The 23,785-nt window shown below is 39.8% G+C and overlaps 1 protein-coding gene across 1 annotated transcript in view; it reads left to right on the forward strand.

Annotated features, from left to right (window-relative positions):
• Positions 1 to 681: 681 nt before the first annotated feature.
• The window catches only part of fat3a (FAT atypical cadherin 3a), a gene marked incomplete at its 3' end in the record, with an annotated part of 50,415 nt that continues 27,311 nt past the window's right edge, over positions 682 to 23,785 (forward strand). The window contains exons 1-5 of the mRNA XM_015053298.1: positions 682 to 1,521; positions 15,167 to 18,487; positions 19,544 to 19,867; positions 22,546 to 22,607; positions 23,142 to 23,456. Of these exons, the coding sequence (XP_014908784.1) occupies positions 15,196 to 18,487; positions 19,544 to 19,867; positions 22,546 to 22,607; positions 23,142 to 23,456 (3,993 nt within the window). The remainder of the gene's footprint in view (positions 1,522 to 15,166; positions 18,488 to 19,543; positions 19,868 to 22,545; positions 22,608 to 23,141; positions 23,457 to 23,785) is intronic.

A 23,785-nucleotide genomic window follows, 5' to 3' on the forward strand; every position in this document is an offset into this window, starting at 1 on the left:
ATTTCAAATCATCTACGAAATAAAACCCACTGTTTTAGGGCTAATATAGTTAAGAAACATGATAATGTTACAAATATGTTACATATATGTTACATATAATGTTACAAAAAGTTTCCTCTTCGGTCATATTTCAGTCAGTTTTCTCATCAAAATGCCAGAGTTTAGAGCGATGCGCGTTCCCGCGACAGGGCATGAAATTCTCAGTAGTCATACCTTTCTCTTCATAACACCGGCCCCAATACTCACCAATACAAAATTAGATAGTATTCACAGATGTTCAGTAGAGTGAAACAAAACTGATTTCACTACTATACATTTTGATGAACATTGCCATATTTTCAATGTTTATTGTGTCGTCATTTTGCCAAAAAAAATAAACATTAAGCACAAGTATTGCAAGTTTTGAGAAAAAGATGAAATCCTGCTGGCAAATTGAAAATATATGCTCTTGACTTAAGGCAGTAAAAGTCCCCCATATTTGTGTTTGCATCAAAAATACTAGTTTGAACATGTTCTGTGTATGTGTGAATCTTCCTGTGCATTTGTGAATGTTGAGACTGTTTTAGCTCCATATATTTGTTATTATAAAAAAACTGACATCAGAATTGATTTTGTGATGTTTTTGAAGTTCGTTTTCTCTTGCCTGGCGTTCTGGCAAGCAGATAAACCTCTTTATGTTTAAATTGCATATTTGGTCAAATGACTTGATCGAGGATTGGGGAAATTATTTTAAACGTACTTGTAACTTGCAAAACAATGACTTGGTCCAAACGTTGGTCATTCTATGCATAGACACTTGTGTGACAGTTTGGTTGAGGATGAATAGTCCAGCAGAAATGGACATTTAAAGGACACTGCCATGAGTCTCCAGCCATCTCAGTGTAGATTGTGCAGGCCTACAATGCGTTTGAAATGGTGTCCTTAAAGCACTGTGGGCACCTGAGCGCCAGGATGACAGCACCTTACCGCACAACAATCTGAACACAGAAAGAACGTTCCGCCAGGACGACCCGGCCCTATCGTGAGCAGCAGCAACAGCAGCAGCAGCAGCCGTGGAGCAGAGAAACCTAGACGGGTTCCTGCATACGTCTCACTCTAGCGCTGTCTGTGGGGTGGAAGACACCGAGTTCTGAGGACAACTTCATTGTGCTTTTTCGGCAGCATGGTCGAGTGAAGAGATCCGGAGAGCAGGTCCAAGTCCGACCGCAGAATAAGAGGTGTGCCTCTATGCATTCAACGCGGTAACGTGAAGAAGCCTATCGACGATCCCGTGTCAGATGTGAGCCATGAAGCATCTTCCAGTTAATACTACGGGCTTGTTCTCTGCTGCAGCTGTGTGGGACACATAACGGTAAATGGTGTGTTGGGTCGACCACAGCTGAAGAGTAGCGGGAAACGGGGCTCCCGATTCAGCTGCTTAGGAACAAGCCAGTGTCCGCCTGGAGCCACTCGGACCGAATCGCGACGCGGATGTCCTGGCTTTCTCTGAAACGCTCACATCAGGCTACAGGAGACAAACAGGTAGGCTATTCAGTGCACGAAACGTGACGCTTCTTTACCCTGTTGTACATTAGTGATGGAGGCTGCTGCTGCCTTTTTTTAGCATTGATATTGCAGTAGATAGAGATAAAGACCTTTTATTATCCGCTTTGAAAGACCGAGATGAAATGGTAAAAAGCCCCCCAAAGCAAGCATTTCCCCCTGCTTCGCCCTTATGGTAATCATCTTCATCACTTCGGCCTAGTGTAGGACACCTCAGTCAGAGCTGAGATTGCAGCTCAGTAAAATAGTAAGATCTTGTGGAATCCAATCCTATTCAATGCCAGTAATCACAACAAAGTCTTTATTAGTTAATTTATTTAATACAATATGCCAATGAAGACTCAGTGGCTCCGTGTTGTACATGTGCATGTTCAGTCACGTTATACATCGCAGATCAGATCTGTGTCCACACAGACTTCAGTTAAAAACATATAAATATTAGTTTGCATGGAGATGAGTGGTAAAAGAGAATGCATGTGTGAGGCTGGAAGTGATTAGATCAGGGATGACCACGCTTTACTTCCATTGTGAGATCAATCTGCAAAAGCCATTAGGAGATGCAGGCAGTGAAGGAAGCCATTCCAAGACCTGATTCTGTTAATCTACTCCAAGGAAGACAAAAAGAAAAAGCTCTGAAAATATGTGATATATAGCCTCTACTTGTGTGTGTTTGTGAGAGTAAAGGGGAGCTGTCTGCTCTCACCTTTCAGCAGGCTGGCAGGCAGCCAGGCACACAGCATACAGCTGTTCTTTCACTTACTGTAGCGGCCTGTGCTTCCTCACATCTTTACCCAACACCTCTGCCTCTGCTTCATCGCAGCCTGCTTGTCTTCTCACACCTCCTTTTCTTCAGACTGTTCTGCAGAGGCTCATCGGTGCTGTCATCAGTCCTGACAGGTACTGAAAGATGACTGTGGAATTTATGGTCATTAGCTAAAATATTTTGTTCCACTGGAGTGTAAAAAAATAGACAATAAGAACCCAACAAAATGAAGTTGAGGTCCATTTAGACATATTGCTGTATGTCATGCCTGTATTGAGTCTCAGTAGATGTGTGCCATATTGGACTTTTCTGCAGATTTTGGATTGCAGAAAAAAAGCAGTTTGGAAAAATTATCTTTTCATGTTGTAGGTTTTCTTCAAATAAAATGTTTTCATCCAGTCATTTTTAAAGCAAGCTAGTTTTAGGGTGTGACTCCTGGTACGGAGCGAACAACACGACCACGATCCACTTTTTGAGGTGGTCTCGGTCCGCTTCCAGACAAATTCTGATTCTATCTGCTTCTGGTGTGAATACAGGCTGACCTCAGCCCAGACCAACTACAGGAAATGTAGTGGACTTCACAAACCAGTGCTGCTGGTCATTACGGTGAAAATGAGCCCTTCAGTGTTACTAATTGTTCTGCTGAACTGAAATCATACCTGATCCACTGTTTTCTGCCTAGCGATGTTGCTGCATGTTTAACGTGGGTCAGAGGTCGCAGAGCGTCTTGCGTCTTGTGTACAACCAAATTTACAGACACCAACATTAGAAATCTCCCATTGCGAGACACGCAATGTATAAGCTGCTCCTGCCATTCAAATTGGTATTGCAGTTGTAATTACAGCACAAAAGAAATGCAACAACTGGACTTCCAAAGTTTGCTTCGTCTATTCTAACCTGCAGCTGACATTTAGATATTTTTCAGTACAGAAGATTTGAGAAAGAAACAGCAAAACATTGTCAGCCAATACTCATTCCAGTGTCACTTGGATCACACTGTTGAAACTAAATTAAGGGTTTATAACATGATACATATCTACACACTGGTAATGTGTTATGCTTGGTAGTGTTATAATTTAATAATTAACTCTGTGGTAGCAGAGAACAGAGAGAACCTAAAACAAACTCCGTTAATCAGCAGATTGGGCTTTCACAACTAAGAGCTGCAGAATGTTAAATATTCTTGGAAAAGTCCAGGTCTTCATCTGTCCATGTTTAAATCTGACATCAACAAGGGGTCAGATACAGAAATGTTCGTGTTGTAAGGTCAATAAAGCGATAAACATTTGAGAGAAAAAGAGTACAGATAGACTGAAGTGATTTTACTTGTAATAGCTCCAGAAGTCTTAGTTTGTCTGCAGGATGTGTTCGCATTAGACGTCTTCTTCAGCTTCAAGACAAAATGAAACAGATGTTCCTGAGAACATAAAAAATGACAGAGTGCTGGAAAGGTCTCTTTATGAAACTGTAGATGGTGACAGCCACTTGTGTAACAGTAGCTGATGTCCAAGTTGGTCATTTTGAAACATCCACACAATTACGGGCTGTTGGTCCTTTGTTATGGAGTTAGTGACCCTGGTACAGTAACTCAGTTTGAGTAACAGTATTTCATTTCACTTTGAAATATCAGCAGCCTTGTAACATGTACTAAACCGTTTCAGAATCTTTCAAATTCATTTGAATGTGAAGGTTAGAATTCTTATTCTGTCGCAAATTGAAAGTCTTTGTTAGCTAAATAAACAGTGAGCCAGCAGGTTGATAAAAAAGATAGATATACACAGGTAGAGGCAGGCAGCATAAAGAAAAAGAAAGTCGACAGTCAACTTAAAAATAAGCAAAATATACGCAACACAATGGACACAGGGAGACAGACTGTTAGTAACGGGAGGATCTGACAAAGACCCTGAGTGACAAATATTTATGGAGGAGAGTTGATTCCTGTATGAGGAGAAGGTAGGAGAAAGTAGCTGCACCCAGTTAGAAACTGGGTGCAGCTTTGATGGAAGGCAGCTGAGCTTAAGAAATGGGAGAAACAGTTGTTAGAATATACAGGGAACATAGAAAACAAGAAACCTGAAATTTAACAAACTAGATACACAATCCTAGAATAGAAATGACAAGGATTCAAACCACATGTGAATTGAAAGGGCAGCCGTATATTTTTGACCCAGAAGCAGAAGAAGTGGAACCTCCTGAATGACCATCCAGCCACAAACCACTGAAGGGTTAAACGCTGTGAATCTGACACATTTAGATCGTCATTAAGGCTTCAGCTTCACTTTGGGACTGTGTGCCATGATGTGAAGTCGAGCCGCTCAGCACAGTAGTTCAGCACAAAGACCCTTTATCCGCAAATGTGACCTTTTTAAAAAATATATATTTGCAAGGTTAGAGGGGAAATATTTCTCTCAATATGTAAAAATAAAAAAAATCTGAAAATGTCGGACTCTTGAATGAGAGTCCGACATGTTTTCACAAACACTGCATCTTCTCAATGTGTAGACTATCACTTCCAGTTTACTACAGCATATGCATAGATATTGTGAGGGACATTTCTCCCAGTCACATGTCCTATGTTACTGAAAATACTTGGACCTGCTCTGTATTGCAGCCGATAAAAAATATTTTCCTTTTCCAGCAGCCATTGTGCAGCAGTAACTTGTAATGAACTGGTCGGAGCTGCACTTGGGTTGCCAGGTGAGGGACTGGGCCTGGCTTGGGGTTAACCAATTGTGACACAATAATTTAAAACTTTTTGAAACAGGTTATTTTGCAGACACCAGCAGGACATTTACTTATTCGCAAAAAATGGCTGGGTATTTGTGTTTTGCTTTTGTACTGATTCTAGAAGCAGGAGATACAGAAACATAATAAAATTCACATTTTATTATGAAAAAAGTGAATTTTGCATAATAGTGGACCTTTAAATCATGTCATTCTCTATAAACAAATGTAAAACTTGTAGATCTAAATGTAAGCATTTATGGGGCCCTGGAGGTCTGGGGGGCCCTTTTGTTGGGTCTGAATGTGACCTGCGTTAAATGTCTTGTTTTAATATCGGCTGGCTGATTATTTAATTAGGATTTAAGTGAAATACAAAAACTTGATGTAATTTGTTTTAATTATATCAAGTATTTTTTAAGACTCTATAGTTGCATGTTTAATTGTTATCAAAAATGTCTTCCAATAACATTTTAAATTATTAATTGAAATATTAATTATTAGTCATAATAATTATAATAACATGACTGTTATTGGTCCTAATAGTCATGTTACATTTTCTGTCGACTTTTAGCATTTTAACACAAACTCATGGTGGGACTGTAACGCCTCTCACCAGGCTCAGCTTGTTTTTCTGGGGGAAACTTGCTAACATCCTACGTAAAAATAGTTCAACCTGTACATCTGTTCACACAAATAGCTCCATGTTTAATTCCTGACAGGCAGACATGGATGTTTTGAAGGATTCTGATTGGATCTCCTGGATCTGGATCAATTAACCTCATGTACTTGCTGCTAAATGTACTAATGGTGGAGAAACAACTTATTGAAACAACTTACCGTTACAGGAAAACCATTTACCCACTGTCATTGGTGACCATGCTAACTAGCCTGAAGTTTTATGACAGGACCTGCTGACTGGGAGAAGCTGTCTTCCAAGTCACCAGTTAAGCTTGAGACTCATTATGTTGCCAATCAGGTGTTCACTTCAAGATCCTCTCTGCAGTTGGAAAACAGAAACAAAGCAAAAGTTAGAATGATGCACTGAGTGAACATTATATAAACTCAGCATTCATATCAGAGTTTATTTCACCCTTGTTGACTTGCACACATGCATCCAGCATCACAGTAGATACAAGACTGATGGTTCTGCAGCATCAACAAATCCTGAAAATGTACAAGCTTCTTAAAAATCCAGTTAAATACATCTGGCATTGACTTGTTCAACTAACCACTGCTTACCTCTAATTTGCCTTGAGAAGACTGTCTGAGTCACTGGGTTCAGGTTGAAGACTGGTTCAGCAGAGTTACCTTCAGACGTGATACAGACTGGAACTTTAACTAGGCTGTGTTGTCATATCTGATTGAAAATTCAGAAGTTCTTGAACAGGTGTTTGCTGTCTACTGGAGTAATCAGACAAAAAACATGAGATGAAGAGCTGTTTTTCCAGGTAATTTTCTGTCTTCTTCCTTCCATCCTCTCTTCTTTGTTTTGTTTAACTCCTCTATCACAGCATTACTCCTCCTATCTACTAACAAGTATTACCAAAGCCCTGAAAAGGAAGCTAAAGGGTTCTTAGCTTTAACTTGAATGCATGAACATTTCACATTCAAATGAATGAGTCAACCAAACTGGAAACAGCTATTTCTGCCATTAACAATATCTATATGCATTCTAAAGTAGACCTGGAGTCATATCTGAAGCATCTACATATATTTATATTAAATAACTGCTAATTATTCAAGTGATACTAAGGTTCTGCAGAAAATTTGCATTAAATGGAAAAAAAGAAATAGCATTAAATGCTCCACATAACAAAAATGTCTGAAATGCATTTAAATAAACAGCGTGGTTCACAGAAACGACAGGGAAACATTTCTTTATCAGTTGGTTGAAGTTAGCTATCTTCAGTTAAAACTGAAAGCTGCTCACAGGGTTGACCCAAGAAAACTTGCTGAGCCTGGAGGTCAGTGTGCGTAAACCAGCAGCCCACCATGTTTTTCTATTAAAAGATGTTAAATTGACAGGAAATGTAAAAATATTACTGTGTAATTATATATGTTATGGGAATACATTGCCAGTGAAATACCATTCAAACCCACAACTATAGAGTCTTAAAAACAACAAATAAAAAAATTTATTAGAATAAATATTAATTAATTGCACTTCCATTTAATCCAAATTAAGTCAGCAGCTCCAGAGGCCCCCCAGACCTTCACCCCATAAATGCTAATATTTTAGCACAGATATGTAAATGTAAAATTTGTTTATTGAGAACATCAATGCTGCTAAATTTGAGTTAATGGATTCAGCATAGATAAATTAAAAAAATATATATTAACATTTGAATTTAAGATTTTAAGTTCTTTGAACTTGGAAAAGTTCAAAGAACAGTCTTCATAGTTAGTGTAGCTACAATCTGATGCTATGAGTTTAAATCTTTGAGTTTGAGCTCAGTTTGTTCACAAATACATATCAGTAAATTACAATTATAACTGACTGCTTTTAAAATTGACCTATTAAACTACCCCACCCTCCCAGATTTCACTAAATCTGCATTGAAATGCTTAGTGGTGCTGATGTTCTTAGCAGCAAAAGGGGCCCTAAGTCAAATTCTGCTCAAGGCCTCATACAGCATTGGAGCGGCCCTGCACGATGAGCTAAATCACTGCACTGCTTGTCTCTGCTGGATACAGAGGGACAAACCAGGAGATTCAATTTATGTGGCTTTTAGCAGCTCTTCCATATCATGTCTGTTGAGTTTTTAATAAGTGCCGCAGACACTGTTTTGGTTGCCTGAGCTTTATGGGATGAGTTTTTCAGATCTGGTTCCTTACAGCTTCTTGCTTGTTTAAAAAAAAAAACTATGGGTTGCAGTCCCTAAATATCCAGACCACATTTTTCCAATAATAAGTAGAAGCAAAAGTCCTGAACTTTATTGTTGTTGTTCTGAACTTTTATGAGTCAACCAGCTGACTCATAATAGTCAGCAACAAGTGGTCTGGAGTATTGCTCCGCTCTACATACTGGTAGTGAAAACAAGTCTCTGCCAGGCTCTCAGGCACCTTATTACAGGCAGCAGACCTTCAGGAATGAAATGATGGCAAAATTAAGCCATTTTGAAACATTAATATTATGTCAGAAACTTGGCTGTGGCTTCTACCGAAGTACAGGATTAAAAATGGTTGTCTAAGAGTGCATGTTACATTATCTTTAACTGATAGACACTTTTTTTTTGTTGTTCACCATGATTACTGAAGCATGAGAATGTGGGTATGTGGACATCTTAATTACAATTTGAAGCAAAGAAAAAAGTCTTCTTTAGATGAAATATTGATGGATTTGTGAAAATCTTGACTGCAGCAAAGGAACACACTCCTCTCCTAAAGGAGATTTAATTTGTAATATCCTTTTGTCTGATGGATTCCCTTGCTCTGTGGTTTGACCTTGATGAGGTTGAACTGTGAATTGTGACTGCATGGCTGCACATTACATGCATGAGAATGTGCAGAGGAGCCGCTACAGTGGGGTATGCTCCTTTACAGTGCACAGTGACATCCATACAGTGGAAGAGAGGTTTATGAGAACACCCTTCTACCCCATTGCCCCCCTCCTTCCCCAAGGCATTCTTTGCATCTTTGTGCCAAATGCCATCACCCTGGAGGCTCCTCCCTCCTTCTTGCTCTCGATGTGTTTAAGAGAAAGAGTGTGGGAGAGACGGGGGCAGGGGGAGGTTTCTATGGATTCAAGGCTCTTTCCTTGTTTGTGCTGGAATGGTCCATTATAGTGGAAGGGGGAGATGGGGGTGGGAGGGAGTTGCTATTGTCCTCTGCAAAAGCTTCAGTCCTGCTGAATGCTGCTTGTGTAAGCCCAGATGCCCGGAGCACTATTGGCCGTCTTTAGTCCTTTTTTTTTTTTGATCGCCTGTCGGTGAGAGTTTAGCTGTTTCTCCACACACTCCTCTGAACAGACAGAATAGCGATCATTTATAGCTGATGAGTAGGATATCGTGTTTGTAGAATTCCCATTTTAATAAGCTATTGGATTATGGTGCAGAATTCTGTGGGCAAGTGAGCAGCTTGTGGGAGTGGCTCACATGGTGCTTTGTATGCTGACCGATGATGTTCTTTCTTCCTGCTTTTACAATACAAATTACTCCACTCTTTTGCAGGCTCTCCACTCAGGTCTGCTGTATTACTGATCCTTTTGAACGAGCTGCAGTGAGTAACCATGCTTACAGCAGAGGCACAAAGATCCCAGTGAAATGAGAACTCAGGGCTGGAGAAACATGATGAGTGAAGGGCTACAGGACAAGAGACAACCTAAATTATACTCACCAGCTACTTTACAAAATATACTTGTTCAACTTCTTGTCAACACAAATAGCAAATTAACCAATCACGGAGCAGCATCACTATGTAAAGAAATGTAAGGTGGGGGTGACTTGTTGAATTTCCAGATAAGCATCAGTATATGGAACAAAGGGCTTTTCAGTTTAACATAAATTATAGTAATCATTTGTAGAATAGTTTTACCTTAATTAGTTTAAAATCCTTCCGCTACATGATTTTGCTGATAATTGTACTAAAGGTTGGAACTAGACAGAACAGGCCCAAGATTCAGGTGTTTTTTTAAGCCGTTATGATTTCATTTTCCAGCTCCTTAGTGCTTTTCGTCCTGTTGTCCAAAGCATCCTACATCACTGTTACCAAGGCGCTATGGTAGTGTTCTTTTTTCTGTTTTAGTCACAATAGCGAAGTTATCATCACCATCAACTGTATTTATAAGCTGAAACAAAGTGCTGGACATCAGTCGGGGTTTCCCCCAGAAAACCTGCTGAGCCCGGTGGTGGCGGTGGGGCCGTCCACCAGCGGCCCACAGTGTGTTTGTGTTAAAAAATGTTAACAAACATTTTTGTGTTAACATGTTTACACAAACATGTTAACACAAAATAATACCAAACCATTATGGTTTAGAAATAATACTGTGTGAGGCCAACTGGCATCTTTTCCATCAGTGGTAACATCTGGTTGTTGACCACGTGACTCATCTGATGTGAAAAATGTGTTTCCATTGTAGTTTTGCTGAATACACTAATTTTAATATGGCTGAAAAACCACCTCATCCTAGTGCAAATATTTGAGTTTTTTTTTTCATTGGCGTTTCCATTAAGCAAATTTATTTATGTGGTTCCAGTTTGAGCATTTATAAGGCCAATGGAAACGTACTGATTGTGGCAGCTGTGTGACGTTCCATCTGGCGAACTTTCGGCCCCCTGTCCAGCTCCACTCAACTTTCATGAGCCACTCTTCTGACTCTGCAAGCAGAAAGGATTGCTGGCGAGTGCAGATAGTCAGAACAGAGGTTCTTCAGTCAGAGAGCAGGTTTTGAGGAGCAGTTATTCGAGGCAGTGAGGAAGTTTGCACTGAAATATTAAACCTCCCTCTGCTTGGTTCTGGTCCGAGAACATCTCACAGATGCCTTATGTGCTTTTTTTTTTGATAATGTGAAAACTAAAGTAATTTTCCAGCCAGACGATTATTACTTTCTTCTCCTCCAAACTTCTGAACTCGTAATAGTCGTTCCTCTCTGCCATGGTTGCTGTGTTTACTTTGATGTTGTAAACCTCACACAGAGCAAGACGCCATGACATGACATGTACTGCAGCAGGACGGGCAGCTCGGCTCGGTGTCCTCTGGACTGTGAGAGGTCTGTGTGAAAATGCACATCCAAAAACCATGTGACGATTGGCAGTCCGACTTTGGTCCGACATGCTGCACCCTTCAGTGAAGAGTGGCTGACTCCGAGATAGAGGGAACTACAGCATTCCAGTTGTGATAAAATGAAGGCGTGGATTACTGTTTCAAAGTATTGCCTTGACAGAATAGGATTTTATTTTTGCTTATTTCTTTTAATGATAAAAACTCATTTGACTGTGGCCCTTATTTGACCGTCAAGATTGAAATCAATGTCCATCTTAAATAGCCAGATTTGTAGATTTGTAACTGTGGTCTTAGCGCACATTGCCGGGGGGTCAAAATCAACTGGACACATTCCAAAAACAAGTACGCCAGTCTTTTTCTTTTATTAAAATACAGAGAATTTAGGGCCATGCAAGCTTTAAGATTCTTGAAACACAATCAGAGCTTTGAAGGATCAAGAATCCTTAAAGGCATGAAGATTTGGTAATCATCGGCGAAGCAATCAAAGGAGATTTTATAAAAGTTGATCCAAGAGGAAGAAGATGCAAAGAAAAAAGCAACCTGTTCATGCTTCCATGAACAGGTTAGGATAGGTCTGTGAGTTATACTAAAACATGTTCATTAGGGTGTGCTGTGGTGGTGCAGGGGTTGGGCACGGCCCACATATGGAGGCCTTAGTCCTCGACACAGCTCTCGCACGTTTGATTCCCGGCCTTGGCGACCTTTGCTGCCTGTCTTCCCCCTTCTCTCATTACCCACTTTTCTGTCAAATAAAGGCCACTAGAACCAAAAATAAAACAAACATGTTCATTACATTTTTATTTTGCACAAAATCATTTTTAGCTAATGAGATCTTAGTCTGTTAGTTCTTCCTATTTTGAGCTCCTTTCAGAATGAACTGTTTTAGGGGTTCTTGTCACTTTAAATCCAAATAAACTGCTGCTGACCTCATTCCCAACTCAACATTTACATTTGCAAATGGCTGCAAACAGATGCAACTATACAATCGCACATACTGTTTACCTCATTTTAGTAGAGAGAAGGAACAATGTCTTTCAGAAAATCCCTCTTGATACTAGTGCAGGTTGCTGAAGCAGTGGTCTGTAAGTGCTCTGGAGCACCCGGAGGGAACCCACCATGCTCAGGGAGAACATGCAAACTCCATCCAGAAAGACCCCAGGCTGGGATTCGAACCCAGGACCTTTTTGCTGTAAGGCAGCAGTGCTACCAACTGTGCCATTGTGAGAAATATATTTTAAAAAGCATTTATTCTCACAATCAAAATATTAATACCGCAGTTATAAATTGGATGATTACAACATGTCATTTGAAGAAGCTTGAATTTATTTATTAGTAGTCACAGTCATATTATTAATTAATTTCAGTAATTTAGCAAAGAAACATTCATGGAAAAACATAAAAAAAACCATAAAACCCAACTAATTTGGGGGAGACCACTGCATTCTAAAAAAGCAGAAAACAAAAATGTAAAAATTGGAGCTTAACTCTGATGTAGATGTAATATGCATATGTACACACACACGCGCACAGACACACACACACACACACACACACACACAACAAACAGTGATGGCTGATCATCATGTATTAATATCGAGATCTGAGTGTTTGACCCCCACAGTTCAAATGAAACACTCTGAATGGATGCATCAGACTGGAAGCAGTTTGTTCACATCTCACTGCCCTCATTAACATTTAGCTCCACTACTCCATTTAACCCCAATCCCTCTGCAAAAATCAGAAATGTTACTCATTATTTAGCTCCCTTACAAATATCTAATTTTTCACCAAAAAACACATTAAGTGTTTCAACTTGTACAAATTGAATGACTTGATTTACCATGCCATAAATTGTTTACTTCCACCAAATAGATGTGAAATGGACAAGGTAAACATAGTAAACAGAGAAAATATTTTTTATGTTATTGCACGTGTCAGTAAAATTCTATAAATGTCATTTAACATTATGTTACTTTAATGTGCGAGTATTGGATCACACCATAGACACCTATAAAATCTGAGCTCTGCTTTAAAGTAGCTTGGCCATTGCCTTTTTACGCAGTTCCGCTTGATTCTGTTTTGTGCGCCCGCGTGTCTGTATGTCTGAGAGAGAAATAGAAAGAGCGAGAGAGTGAGAGTATCTTCTTACATCATGCAGTCAGAAAGGTAGCTTTCTACAAAAAATGGATTTTCTTGCTCTCACTTGTGCTTTCAAATTATTCATGGCTAAACACAAACAAATACCAGAAAGTTGTATTTATAAATCAATAACATTTTCTTTCCAGCTGCCAGATTAATATCCTGACAAAAAGAACTCGTTCATAACTGCTCTTTACAATGAGTGTTATAAGAGAAGTACTGTTAGCACAGAAGGTGTTAGCATGTCAGTAGCTGTATTGTTGATGTTCCAGCCTTTTCCTAACCCTACGAATGTTTTTAGGTAACCTGAGAAAAGTTCAGTGTTCTTTTCTCTCCCCTTCCCTTCCTGTTCTGTGTCACTGACCTGCAGAGCAAGTGATTTAGCAGGCCTGCACTTTCCTTCTTTCCTAAAGAGTTTATTGTCTACTTGTCCAGCACCATCTCTGTGTTCTGTTTCTCTCTGAATGTTTTAACTAGGTTAGCTGGGGAGTTCTCATAGACAGGAGATGGACACTGTTTCCTTATCCATTTGCCCCAGCAGTGAAATGCTCTAATTATTGTTGTTCATATTGCTATGTGTTTTTGTTTGTTCCAAAATCTTTTAAGTCGCCATGTTTGAATTTTTAGAAACCTAATCCTTGTTTTAGGTAAACGTCAGCTCTGAGCCTGAAATAATTTTGGGCATATTTATAGTTTGTTTTCATGGATAAATTACCATCCTAAAAATGTGACAGATTTAACTTCTAGCACTTATTAAATATTAGATAAATTTGTGACATTGACTTGTTCAGTTTTGAAAAAAGGGCCTTGTAGAGATGCAACAGTTGATAAAATCAGCCTTTCACTCTCCGTTTGGTCCAGTGGGAATTTTGCGGTGAGTCTGCTGTGGGAGGAATTTGGCTGCTGTGGTGAACATGAATAGAGTTTGTCAGTTGCAGTTCCAGGGCCACACAGCTACACCCCTCCCCCCTTTAACTGCCTACTGATCCTGTGAACCGTCAACATGAGCTCATCCATTGTAATCGTGAACAAACAAACACCAAACTTAATATGTGTGTGATGTCTTTCCCATTAAGAAACTGGACATTTTTACTGTTTATTTCTGGGATGAGAAAGACAGTACAGTGTATGTATTCTAGCACAATTTGCAAAAACCTTGTTTTACTTGCTGCATTGGGTTCCAAGCAAGCAAGTATATAGCCCAAAGAGCAACTAGACACACACAAACACACACAGTATATATTTCTATATACATACACACCGATAGAGTGCCAAAAACATATAATTACACAAGTTTGAGTAGATCTAATAAATTACTCTAACCCTGTCTACATAAAATAAATCCTGCCTCACAGTCTTCACTTGATCAACAAATTAAGACTTGAAGCTCAAACATTGAGTTATTAGCGACATTGTGTTAGATTTAGCCATAATGCACATTTATACATGTGAATGTAAATAAATAAAGCATGCTGCATACACACAACTGAACATTCCAACTTTTTAGTTATCTACCTCTAGTGTCTGAGATCACTAAACAAACCATGCTACTGGAGCTGACTGTCCCATGGGGAGATTGCTTGGAAGAAGCTGTTAAGGAAAAGGCCTCCAGGTACGCAGGGCTGGTAGTGACTGTAAGTGGGCAGGTTGGAGAACGAGGTGCTTCCCAGTTGAGGTTGGTTGCAGAGGTTTGGTGGCTCACTCCTTGGTCAGAGCCTCGAGTAGTGTTAGCATCAAGGGGGAACGCAGAAGGAGAGCACCACTGAAGCAACTGAAGCAGCAGAGAGGGCTTCAAGATGACTGTGGCCTCTGAGAGGAGAACTGTGGAGCCAATGTAGCTAGTTAGCCATCTGGACAGAAGCTGGGGACTGATCATCCCCGGCAGTATGTACATATATATGTACATACATATGTATGTTTGTATGTATGTATGTATGTATGTATGTATGTATGTATGTATGTATGTATGTATGTATGTATGTATGTATGTATGTATGTACGTACGTACGTACTGCTCAAAAATAAAGGGAACATTTCACTTTAATTTTGTGTGTGGCTCCAAATCCAGGCCTCCATTGGTTAATAAATTTGATTTCCACTGATGACTTTTGTGTGATTTTGTTGTCAGCACATTCAACTTTGTACAGAACAAAGTATTCAATGAGAATATTTCATTCATTCAGATCTAGGATGTGTTATTTGTGTGTTCCTATATATACTAGTTGGTTCCAACTTCCTGTGTCTAACTTTTGTCATTGTTTCTTTTTTCTGTTTCAGGATGACAGTATGATGGGATAGATTTGAATATGGGTCAATGGGCAGGCATGCAAGTTCCTCTCCTCAGCCTGACTCTCCAACTCTTATTACTGATATCCAAGCCATCAGCCGGCTACAACCAGAACTCCCATGAAACTCAGGATGTGCCCAGTTTCAGCTTCACCCATTCCGTCTACCATGCAACAGTTCATGAAAACTCAGCAGCACGCACCTATGCCAACAGTAAAATTAAAATGGGCATTCAACTTTCCAAAAGGTCCTGGGAAATTCGCTACAGAATTACCTCAGGAGACGACGAAGGGCTTTTTAAGGCAGAAGACTACGTCCTGGGGGACTTCTCTTTTTTGCGCATAAGGACCAAAGGGGGCAATGCAGCCATCTTAAACCGGGAGATTCAAGATAATTATGTATTGACAGTGAAAGCCTACGTTAAGGGAGAGTCTCTTCTTGAGGCCTGGACTAAAGTCAGCATTCAAGTGTTGGATATGAATGACCTCCGGCCCCTGTTTTCACCCACCACATACTCTGTGACCATAGCAGAAAGCACTCCTCTCAGGACTAGCATAGCGCAAGTTACTGCCACTGATGCAGATATTGGCTCCAATGGAGAATTTTACTTTTTTTTCAAGGACAAAATGGAACTGTTTGCAGTACACCCAACCAGTGGAGTGGTTTACCTTAGTGGAAAGCTTAATGTTGATGAACAGGACCGGTACGACTTAGAAATTATGGCGGTTGACCGTGGTATGAAGCTGTATGGTAATAATGGAGTTAGCAGCACAGCCAAACTTTTTGTCCACATAGAGCGTGTGAATGAGCGCGCTCCAGTTATGACTGTAGTCACCCATGCATCCGCTAGGCTGGAGAAGAATAGTCTATATGCCCTTGTTAGTGTTGAAGACTTTGATGAAGGCTTAAACGGGGAAATTGATTCTGTTTATATTATGGATGGTGACCCTTCAGGACAGTTTTACATAGAAAGACGTGAAGAAGAGGAATTTGCAATTAAATCCACCGAAATAATAAACTGGGAAACTTTCCCATATGGCTGTAACTTAACCCTGCAGGCTAAAGACAGAGGGACTCCTCCCCAGTTCTCTGCTCCACAGGTTCTCCACATAATGTTTTCAAACCAGCAGGCAACAGAAGCTAATTTTGAGCAAGAGTTCTATGTTGTTAGTCTCAATGAAGTTTCACCACCTGGCACAATTGTGGGTTTTTTTAAGATCAAACCGGAACCTGATGATGCAGAGTACATTCTGACACCCTCTGCAGATTCAGCTTTTTTTAAAATCAATACCTTAACAGGTGTAATTTCCACTTCTCGCTGGTTGACCCATGTATCCAAGGATATCTTTAGTCTTGAGGTGTTGGAGGTAGACAGCAATCTCAGAGCTAAAGTACAGGTAGCCATTGAAGATGCCAATGATAACACGCCTGAATTTTCCCAGTCCTTCTATGAGGTTTTTGTAAATGAAAGTGTTCCAGCTGGAACCAACATATTAACAGTCTCTGCAGTCGATGAAGATAAAGGTGAAAATGGATACATCACATACAGTATTCACTGCCTTCAGCAATTACCCTTCAAGATTAACCAATTTTCTGGTGTCATAAGCAGTAACACAGATCTAGATTTTGAAGCCTCGCCAGAGGTATTTGTATTTGTTGTTAGAGCTTCTGACTGGGGTTCACCCTACAGGCGAGAGAGTGAAGTCAATGTCACAATCCACTTACAGAATATAAATGACAATAAGCCATTGTTTGAGAAGGTAGCATGCAAGGGGGTGATTTCTGTAGATTTCCCAGTAGATGAAGTAATTACCACAATGTCTGCAATTGACATAGATGAGTTAGAGTTAGTAAAATATAAGATCATTTCAGGAAATGAGCTGGGGCTCTTTGACCTCAACCCTGATTCAGGAGTTCTTGTACTGCGTAATTCCCTTTCAGCACTGAGCCCTAAGCACAGCATCTTCAGTTTAAAAATAACTTCTACAGATGGTGAAAACTTTTCAGATCCCATGTTTGTCAACATTTCAGTTGTACATGGAAAATCTCTTTACAAGCATTTTACATGTAAAGAAACCAGTGTAGCACAAAGGTTAGCTGAAAAGTTACTTAAAAAATCCAAAGCTAGCACCAAATCTAAAACCGAGGAAGGTTTTATTGACCTGTTCTCTGTGAATCGACAAACACCCCAGTTCGACAAAGCTTTTCCCACAGACATCGCTGTGCAGGAAGACTTAAAGGTTGGCTCCAGTGTTTTCCAGGTGAATGCGTATGATGGTGATACAGGTTTCAATGGTCAGATTCTGTACTCTATTTCAGATGGAAACACTGACAGTTGTTTTAACATTGGCTTGCAGACTGGTCTAATAAGTGTTTTTCTGCCTATGGACAGAGAAAAGAGAGATCACTACATCCTCAACCTAACCATTTTTGACCTTGGTCTGCCACAGAAAGCAACTTGGCGTTTGCTTACTGTTCACATTGTGGATGCAAACGATAATGCCCCTCAGTTTTTACAAGAAGGATATAGAATAGTAATTCCTGAAAACACTGCAATAGGCACAATTATTATCCAGGTCGAGGCCACTGACAAAGATCTTGGACTCAATGGTGAGATAGTTTACTCTCTCTTGACCAGCACCACACAGTTTGGCATTAACTCCACTAACGGGATAGTTTATGTCACTGGCCAACTCGACCGAGAGTTGGCTCCAACCTATAACTTAAAGATTAAAGCTCGAGACAGTGCAGCTAAAGGGAGACACAAGTTTTCAGTCACCATTTTGAAAGTTATTTTAGAGGATGTGAATGACTGTCCTCCACTATTCATCCCCAGTGTTTACAAAGCCAGAGCTCTTGAGGATCTTCCTGTAGGAACTGTTATAGCCTGGATCGAAACCCAGGACCCAGATGTGGGATTAGGAGGCCAGGTGCGGTACTCTCTGGTCAACGACCACAACGGATGGTTTGAATTAGATCGGAACAGTGGAGCCATTCGACTGACGAAGGAACTGGACTATGAGGTCCAGCAGTTCTACAACCTCACAGTGAAAGCCAAAGACAAAGGAAAACCTGTGTCTCTTCTGTCTGTCACCTTTGTGGAGTTGGAAGTAATCGATGTGAATGAAAACCTCTATGCTCCTTACTTTTCACACTTTGCCTTGACTGGAAGAATTGAAGAGAATGCCCCAATCGGAACTACTTTACTCCAAGTTAGTGCTCAAGATGATGACGTTGGTAGAGATGGAGAGATCCACTATTCCATTCGGGATGGGAGTGGGCTTGGAAGATTTGCCATCGATGAGGAAACGGGTGAGTTTTCTTTTATGGTCAATGAGTTATCCAGCTTATTAGTAGAAAAAAATACGAGCAATTTTTCAGTTAAATTAGACACAGTATCTTGTATTCCTAAAGTTTGCACTGTTAAAATTAGGTGTTTTTTATCCTCTCAGCATGAGGTTTGAATGATAATCTTGCAACAAGCAAAATTCCATGATATTTAAATTGTTTGACCAATATGATCTTTTCTCCGAAAATAAATATGACTGGGTCAGTTGTATTTTCTGGTCTTTCAGTAAAATAAATGCCAACTGTTTAAAAACATTTTTTTTGAGGAAAGCATGTTTAAGCCAAGTGGCTATTTGTAACAAGAGTAAGTCAGTAACTTGGGAAGAAACTTGATTTTTGTCCCTACCATGTACGTAAATGACAGTGTCATCTGCGTACAATTGGTAATCAACACTGTTACAGGCTGAGGGAAGTTCAGGAATGTATAAGATGAATAACAGCGATCCAGTGTCTGGCTGTAGAAAGTTGGTTATTTAGTTTGATTTAACTAAGCCTGACTGTTAGTCTGATCTGGAGCAGGTTAGCTTCACAGGATAAATCGCTTTTTTGATTTTTCTTAATTAAGAAAAATCCCTGCTTAATCCACTATCCTGGTTTTGTGAAACAGCCCTTTGTGATAGACACATTTACAAACATTTATGTTGTTGTTCTTAAGCATAGAGCCAATGTGAATAACGATGGCTCTATGCTTAGTGTTATTATCCATTTTCAAGACCATTCGGTGCCACGGGCTTTAAAGTTCCAGCTCAAGTCTTTAGATGTTGCTTCAATATTTCCATATAATATTGTGTCTAGATACTAAATGGACTGTTCTCCAGAGAATCATGTTATGGTTGTTTTGGCAGTTAATTGTGCAGGATATTGTTGCATTCCCCTCTTTATATGGAGTGCAAAATAAATTCAAAGTTCTTTATGTATTACATTTTCCTATTCATGTATTTAATCTTTATTTTCTAAGCACATTTAATATTTGAAGTTGGGTGGATTTTCTTTAATTGCACAAACTGTCTTCTTTCTCAGGAGTGATCTACACCACAGACACATTGGATCGGGAAACCAAGGACTCTTACTGGCTGACGGTTTATGCCAGTGACCGTGGCGTTGTTCCCCAGTTCAGCACAACTGAGGTGTTCATTGAAGTGGATGATGTCAATGACAACGCCCCACTCACCTCCGAGCCTTTGCTTCAGTGCTCAGTACCAGAGAATTCTCCCCGGGACGTTTCAGTAATTCAAATCCACGCGCAGGATCCTGATGTCTCCCCGCCTTCTACTGCTGATTGGCTAAGTTATCGGATTGTTAGTGGAAACCCACAGAACTTCTTTACTATCAACTCTCGTACTGGTGAGTCATTTTCTGTTTCTCGGTCATGTAAGTTGAGTTTGTGACAGTGGCTGGCTTGAGCTGAAAAGGGCTTTGAGTGGTAGGTATGACTTGAAAAGTGACATCTAGGTTTAATCTATTTACCATTTGTTAAAGTGTTTCATTGGTGGATTAAACATAATTGATGCAAAGACAAAGTCTCTACTTGTCTGGCAACACAAGAGGATGCTTGTTGGTCTAGTCTAGTTGGTTACCAAGGAAGGGTGTTGCTATGGAATTGGGTTTTAGGCCAATGCCATGTGAAAGAAGAATTAAAATAGTTCCTGTGCCAAGATTTATCAGTTCTTGGCACAGGAACTTGTAAATCAGTTAGAGTGAATATTAGTTATTGTTTGTCAACTCAGCAGTCAGTCTTAGTCATTCATTCATCTGTACAAGTGAATCAGCTTGGCTATAACAAGCACAAAGGAAACTTGACTGGGATACTGTAAAGTTTTCTGACAGTTGAAACACATCTTTGGATTTTTTCAGCCTGGTTCTTTTCCTCAGATTAAACATTTGATTTTAAAGACATTAATGATTGCATTTCTGTGCTTACATTAAGTAGTTATCAGGTTATTCATAGTGCCTGTGTTCTGCTCTATTTAAGCTCCCTTCAGACACAGACACTCCAGTTCTGTGTGTAGATGTTCAGCATTAATTCCTTGCTATTTTTTAATCTTCCAGTTATGACCTTGCTTTTGTCTTACTCATTTGCTTGTTCTGCTGCTGGATTCTACATTTATCTCTTCTTTCTGTACACAAACCACAGAAAAGGATTCTCACCTTTGACGCCATCTCACTTCATGCCTCATCACCTCACTATTTGTGTCTGTGTATCTGACCCTCACTTGCCTTCTTACCATGTCTCCACCCATCAGAGAATATTTATCATTGGATGTATTGTGCATAGAAATCATCCTGGAACTTTTCTGTGAAGACTCTATAGTTCATACAGTCGGACATTGAGCAGCTGATTCATCATCCAAGAATTACTCCTGGACATTTGTATGACCAATCTGTGACTCAGCCAGTTCCGGTTTTTAATAAATCTATTAAAACGTGGTCTGTGCTTGGTTGAATTATTGGGCTCTCTGTACCAGACGTTACACTTATTAAATCTTGAAAATTAATCATAAAGGACTCCACCCACCCTGCACACAGACCGTTCCAGCGGCTCCCCTTGCTTGTCGTCATCGAGCTTACCTCACGACTGTAAAGCAGCCCAAACCAGTGCTCAGTTCAAAAGGTTCGAACCTCCTGAGCCTGATCAGCCGGTCCCAAGCAGGTCAACCAGGGCTCTGTGAAAGCTGGTGGAGGAGAAAATGTCAGCCTCTAAGTGCCTAGCATCCAAACGTCGAACCCCGCTTCATCTGATGGCCCAGTCAGACTGAGTAACCTGCAGCTAACCAACCCTCCCTGCCATGCTCGTTAACAGCAGCTTCTCCTCTTAAACAACTTGCACTTAAAATTGGGCTGAATTGATTTAGAAATCTGGACAAAACAGAGTTCTGGGATTTTTATTTTTTTTTTTACTGTCTTGATCAAAACAACCGATAAAAACCTCTGATAAATCTGTTGAGCACAGTAATGAACCTTAAACACCATGAAGAACTCTTAAAAGTGACAATCTTAATAATCAAATTTTCATAACTTCCAGTATGAAAGTTATGAGTAAGACTTTCATTGCTTTAATTTGCAGAGCTTAGCAGGTATAGCACACAGTAAAAAATCCAGCAAAATAAGAAAAGTACATAAGTTGTAAAAATCATTGAATCATGTTCCCTAAAACTGTAGCTGAGTGAACTTTTTGAATGAAATAAGTTTGCAGGAGATAGAGAGAGAGGTTCATACCACATAGAAAGCTTTTCCTGGGTTGATCCATTTGTTCTTTCTGTGGAAAACGTGGTAAAAATCCAATTTTCCCTGATGGGCAAATGTAGCCCCAAAAATCAAAGGAAGAAATTCCTCCACTTTCTCTGGACAAAACTTGTGAAAATTCTTGGATTTAACAAATGGAAAAACCCACCGTAAAGCAGCAGTCTTGAGAATAAACCCAAATTCTGAAACTTTGACTTTTGGCGCGTGGGTTGGCCTCTTCAGGGTTGCAGTTGTTGGGTCTGGTTGAGGCTCAGTTCTTCTCTCAAACCCAGATTGTCTTCTGATCTCTTCTCTTGACTTGAACACAAAGACTGACCCTGAGGCACAACCCCGAATATTAGCAAGTGATTCTGCTTTCTACTTTTTTGGGCGATGCCTTTGTGCCTTTTTGCACAAACTGTTAAAACAATAAATTTTTAGAAAATTCCTCTTTTTATCCTGTTGAAGCTCTTGTGAGAGTCCCTCTGCAGCCCACTGGACTCTGTCTGAAACAACTTCCCCTTTTCTCACGCCATATCTGAGTCACCTGTCCCTTATCTTACAGATCAATACAGTTTATACATTTGCAATCAAAACATCATTTAAATAACAAAGACTACCTTTGTACATCACATTACTCCCCAGTTATTGATGTCATTTATTTATTTATTTATTAAGCTTCCTGATCTGGGACCTGAGTCCAAATTCCGGACTATAAACAAATGCGAAAATGTGAGCTGATATGACAATAAAACCCTTGAATCTTTGAATTTAACAACTGCTGCTGTTTTCTTCCTCAGGACTGATCACTACAACCTCTCGGAAACTGGATCGTGAACAACAACAGGAGCACGCTCTAGAGGTGAGGAAATCTTTCCTAATTTCTATCAAAATTTCATCTGGCACCTTGTCTTTTGTTCTTGAAGCCAGAGGTGATCACTGAGACGTGGGATTAATCATTTTGACATCCGATTCATTTGTTATTTCAGTTAAGTACTACCAGAACTCTGGTAGTCTATATGTTGCTCATATACAGCAGATTGATAAAATACTAAGACCTATTATTTTGTTGGCCACTTTTGCCACCCTATCAATCTTTACTTTGAAATCAGGAAATGATGGGAAGAGTAGGAAAATACCTATGTCCATATGCTGGCTTGAAATGAAGAGTAGGATGATTTTAGCAGCCCAACTGTCTGTTTCTAATGTCAGTGAGATAAAAATTTGTGAGAATTCAAAGATTGCAGTTTACTAAGAGATGCTATCATCAGCAAGACCTATAAAGCCTGTGATGAAAACAGTAAAATACTGCTGCTCTTGCTTCTCTATGGACTCTAATTTTTAGTGGATCTGGTTCACAGATAATTCATTTGAGTAACTCTTTCTGTTCCTATAGGTGCTGATTTCAGATAGCAGTCCAAGTCCAAAGAGCAGTACACTGTGGGTTATGGTTTCAGTCCTAGATGAAAATGACAACCGACCAGCTTTTCATGATAAGGTCTACCAAGTCAGACTTCCAGAGAGAGAACGAAGAAAGAAGGCTGAGCCCATCTACCGGGTGTTTGCCTATGACCAGGACGACGGGCCCAACAGTGACCTGTCATACAGCCTTGTGGACGGCAATGAGGATGGAAAATTTTTCATAGACCCCAAAACAGCTGTGGTGTCATCTCGCAAGGCGTTCACTGCAGGAAGCTACGACATCTTGACTGTATGAGTTCATTTTTACCTCTTGTTTCATTCAGTTATTCTAACTCGGTTGCTTGGATGGATCCTATATTTTATTCTTACTTATTTTTGGCAGAAGACAAATGAGTATTCTACTTTCAGACATGCTGCCTTGACTTTCTGTAATTTAGCGAATTGATATAAAAATGGCTCATATTTATAACTGGAACGACATTTTAAAACATAGCTGCAAAGACTTTACCATTTTGTTACTCTGGAAATTATTAGGCTTAATGTTCCAAAAAATCATCAGTTATAGATTTGAGTAAATCAAAAAATGAATTATTGCATACATTGTGACCAATATGATAC

The sequence above is a fragment of the Poecilia latipinna genome, unplaced genomic scaffold (assembly GCF_001443285.1).
Source record: "Poecilia latipinna isolate Pla-1442-1.1 unplaced genomic scaffold, P_latipinna-1.0 Scaffold1173, whole genome shotgun sequence".
Taxonomy (NCBI): Eukaryota; Metazoa; Chordata; class Actinopteri; order Cyprinodontiformes; family Poeciliidae; genus Poecilia; species Poecilia latipinna.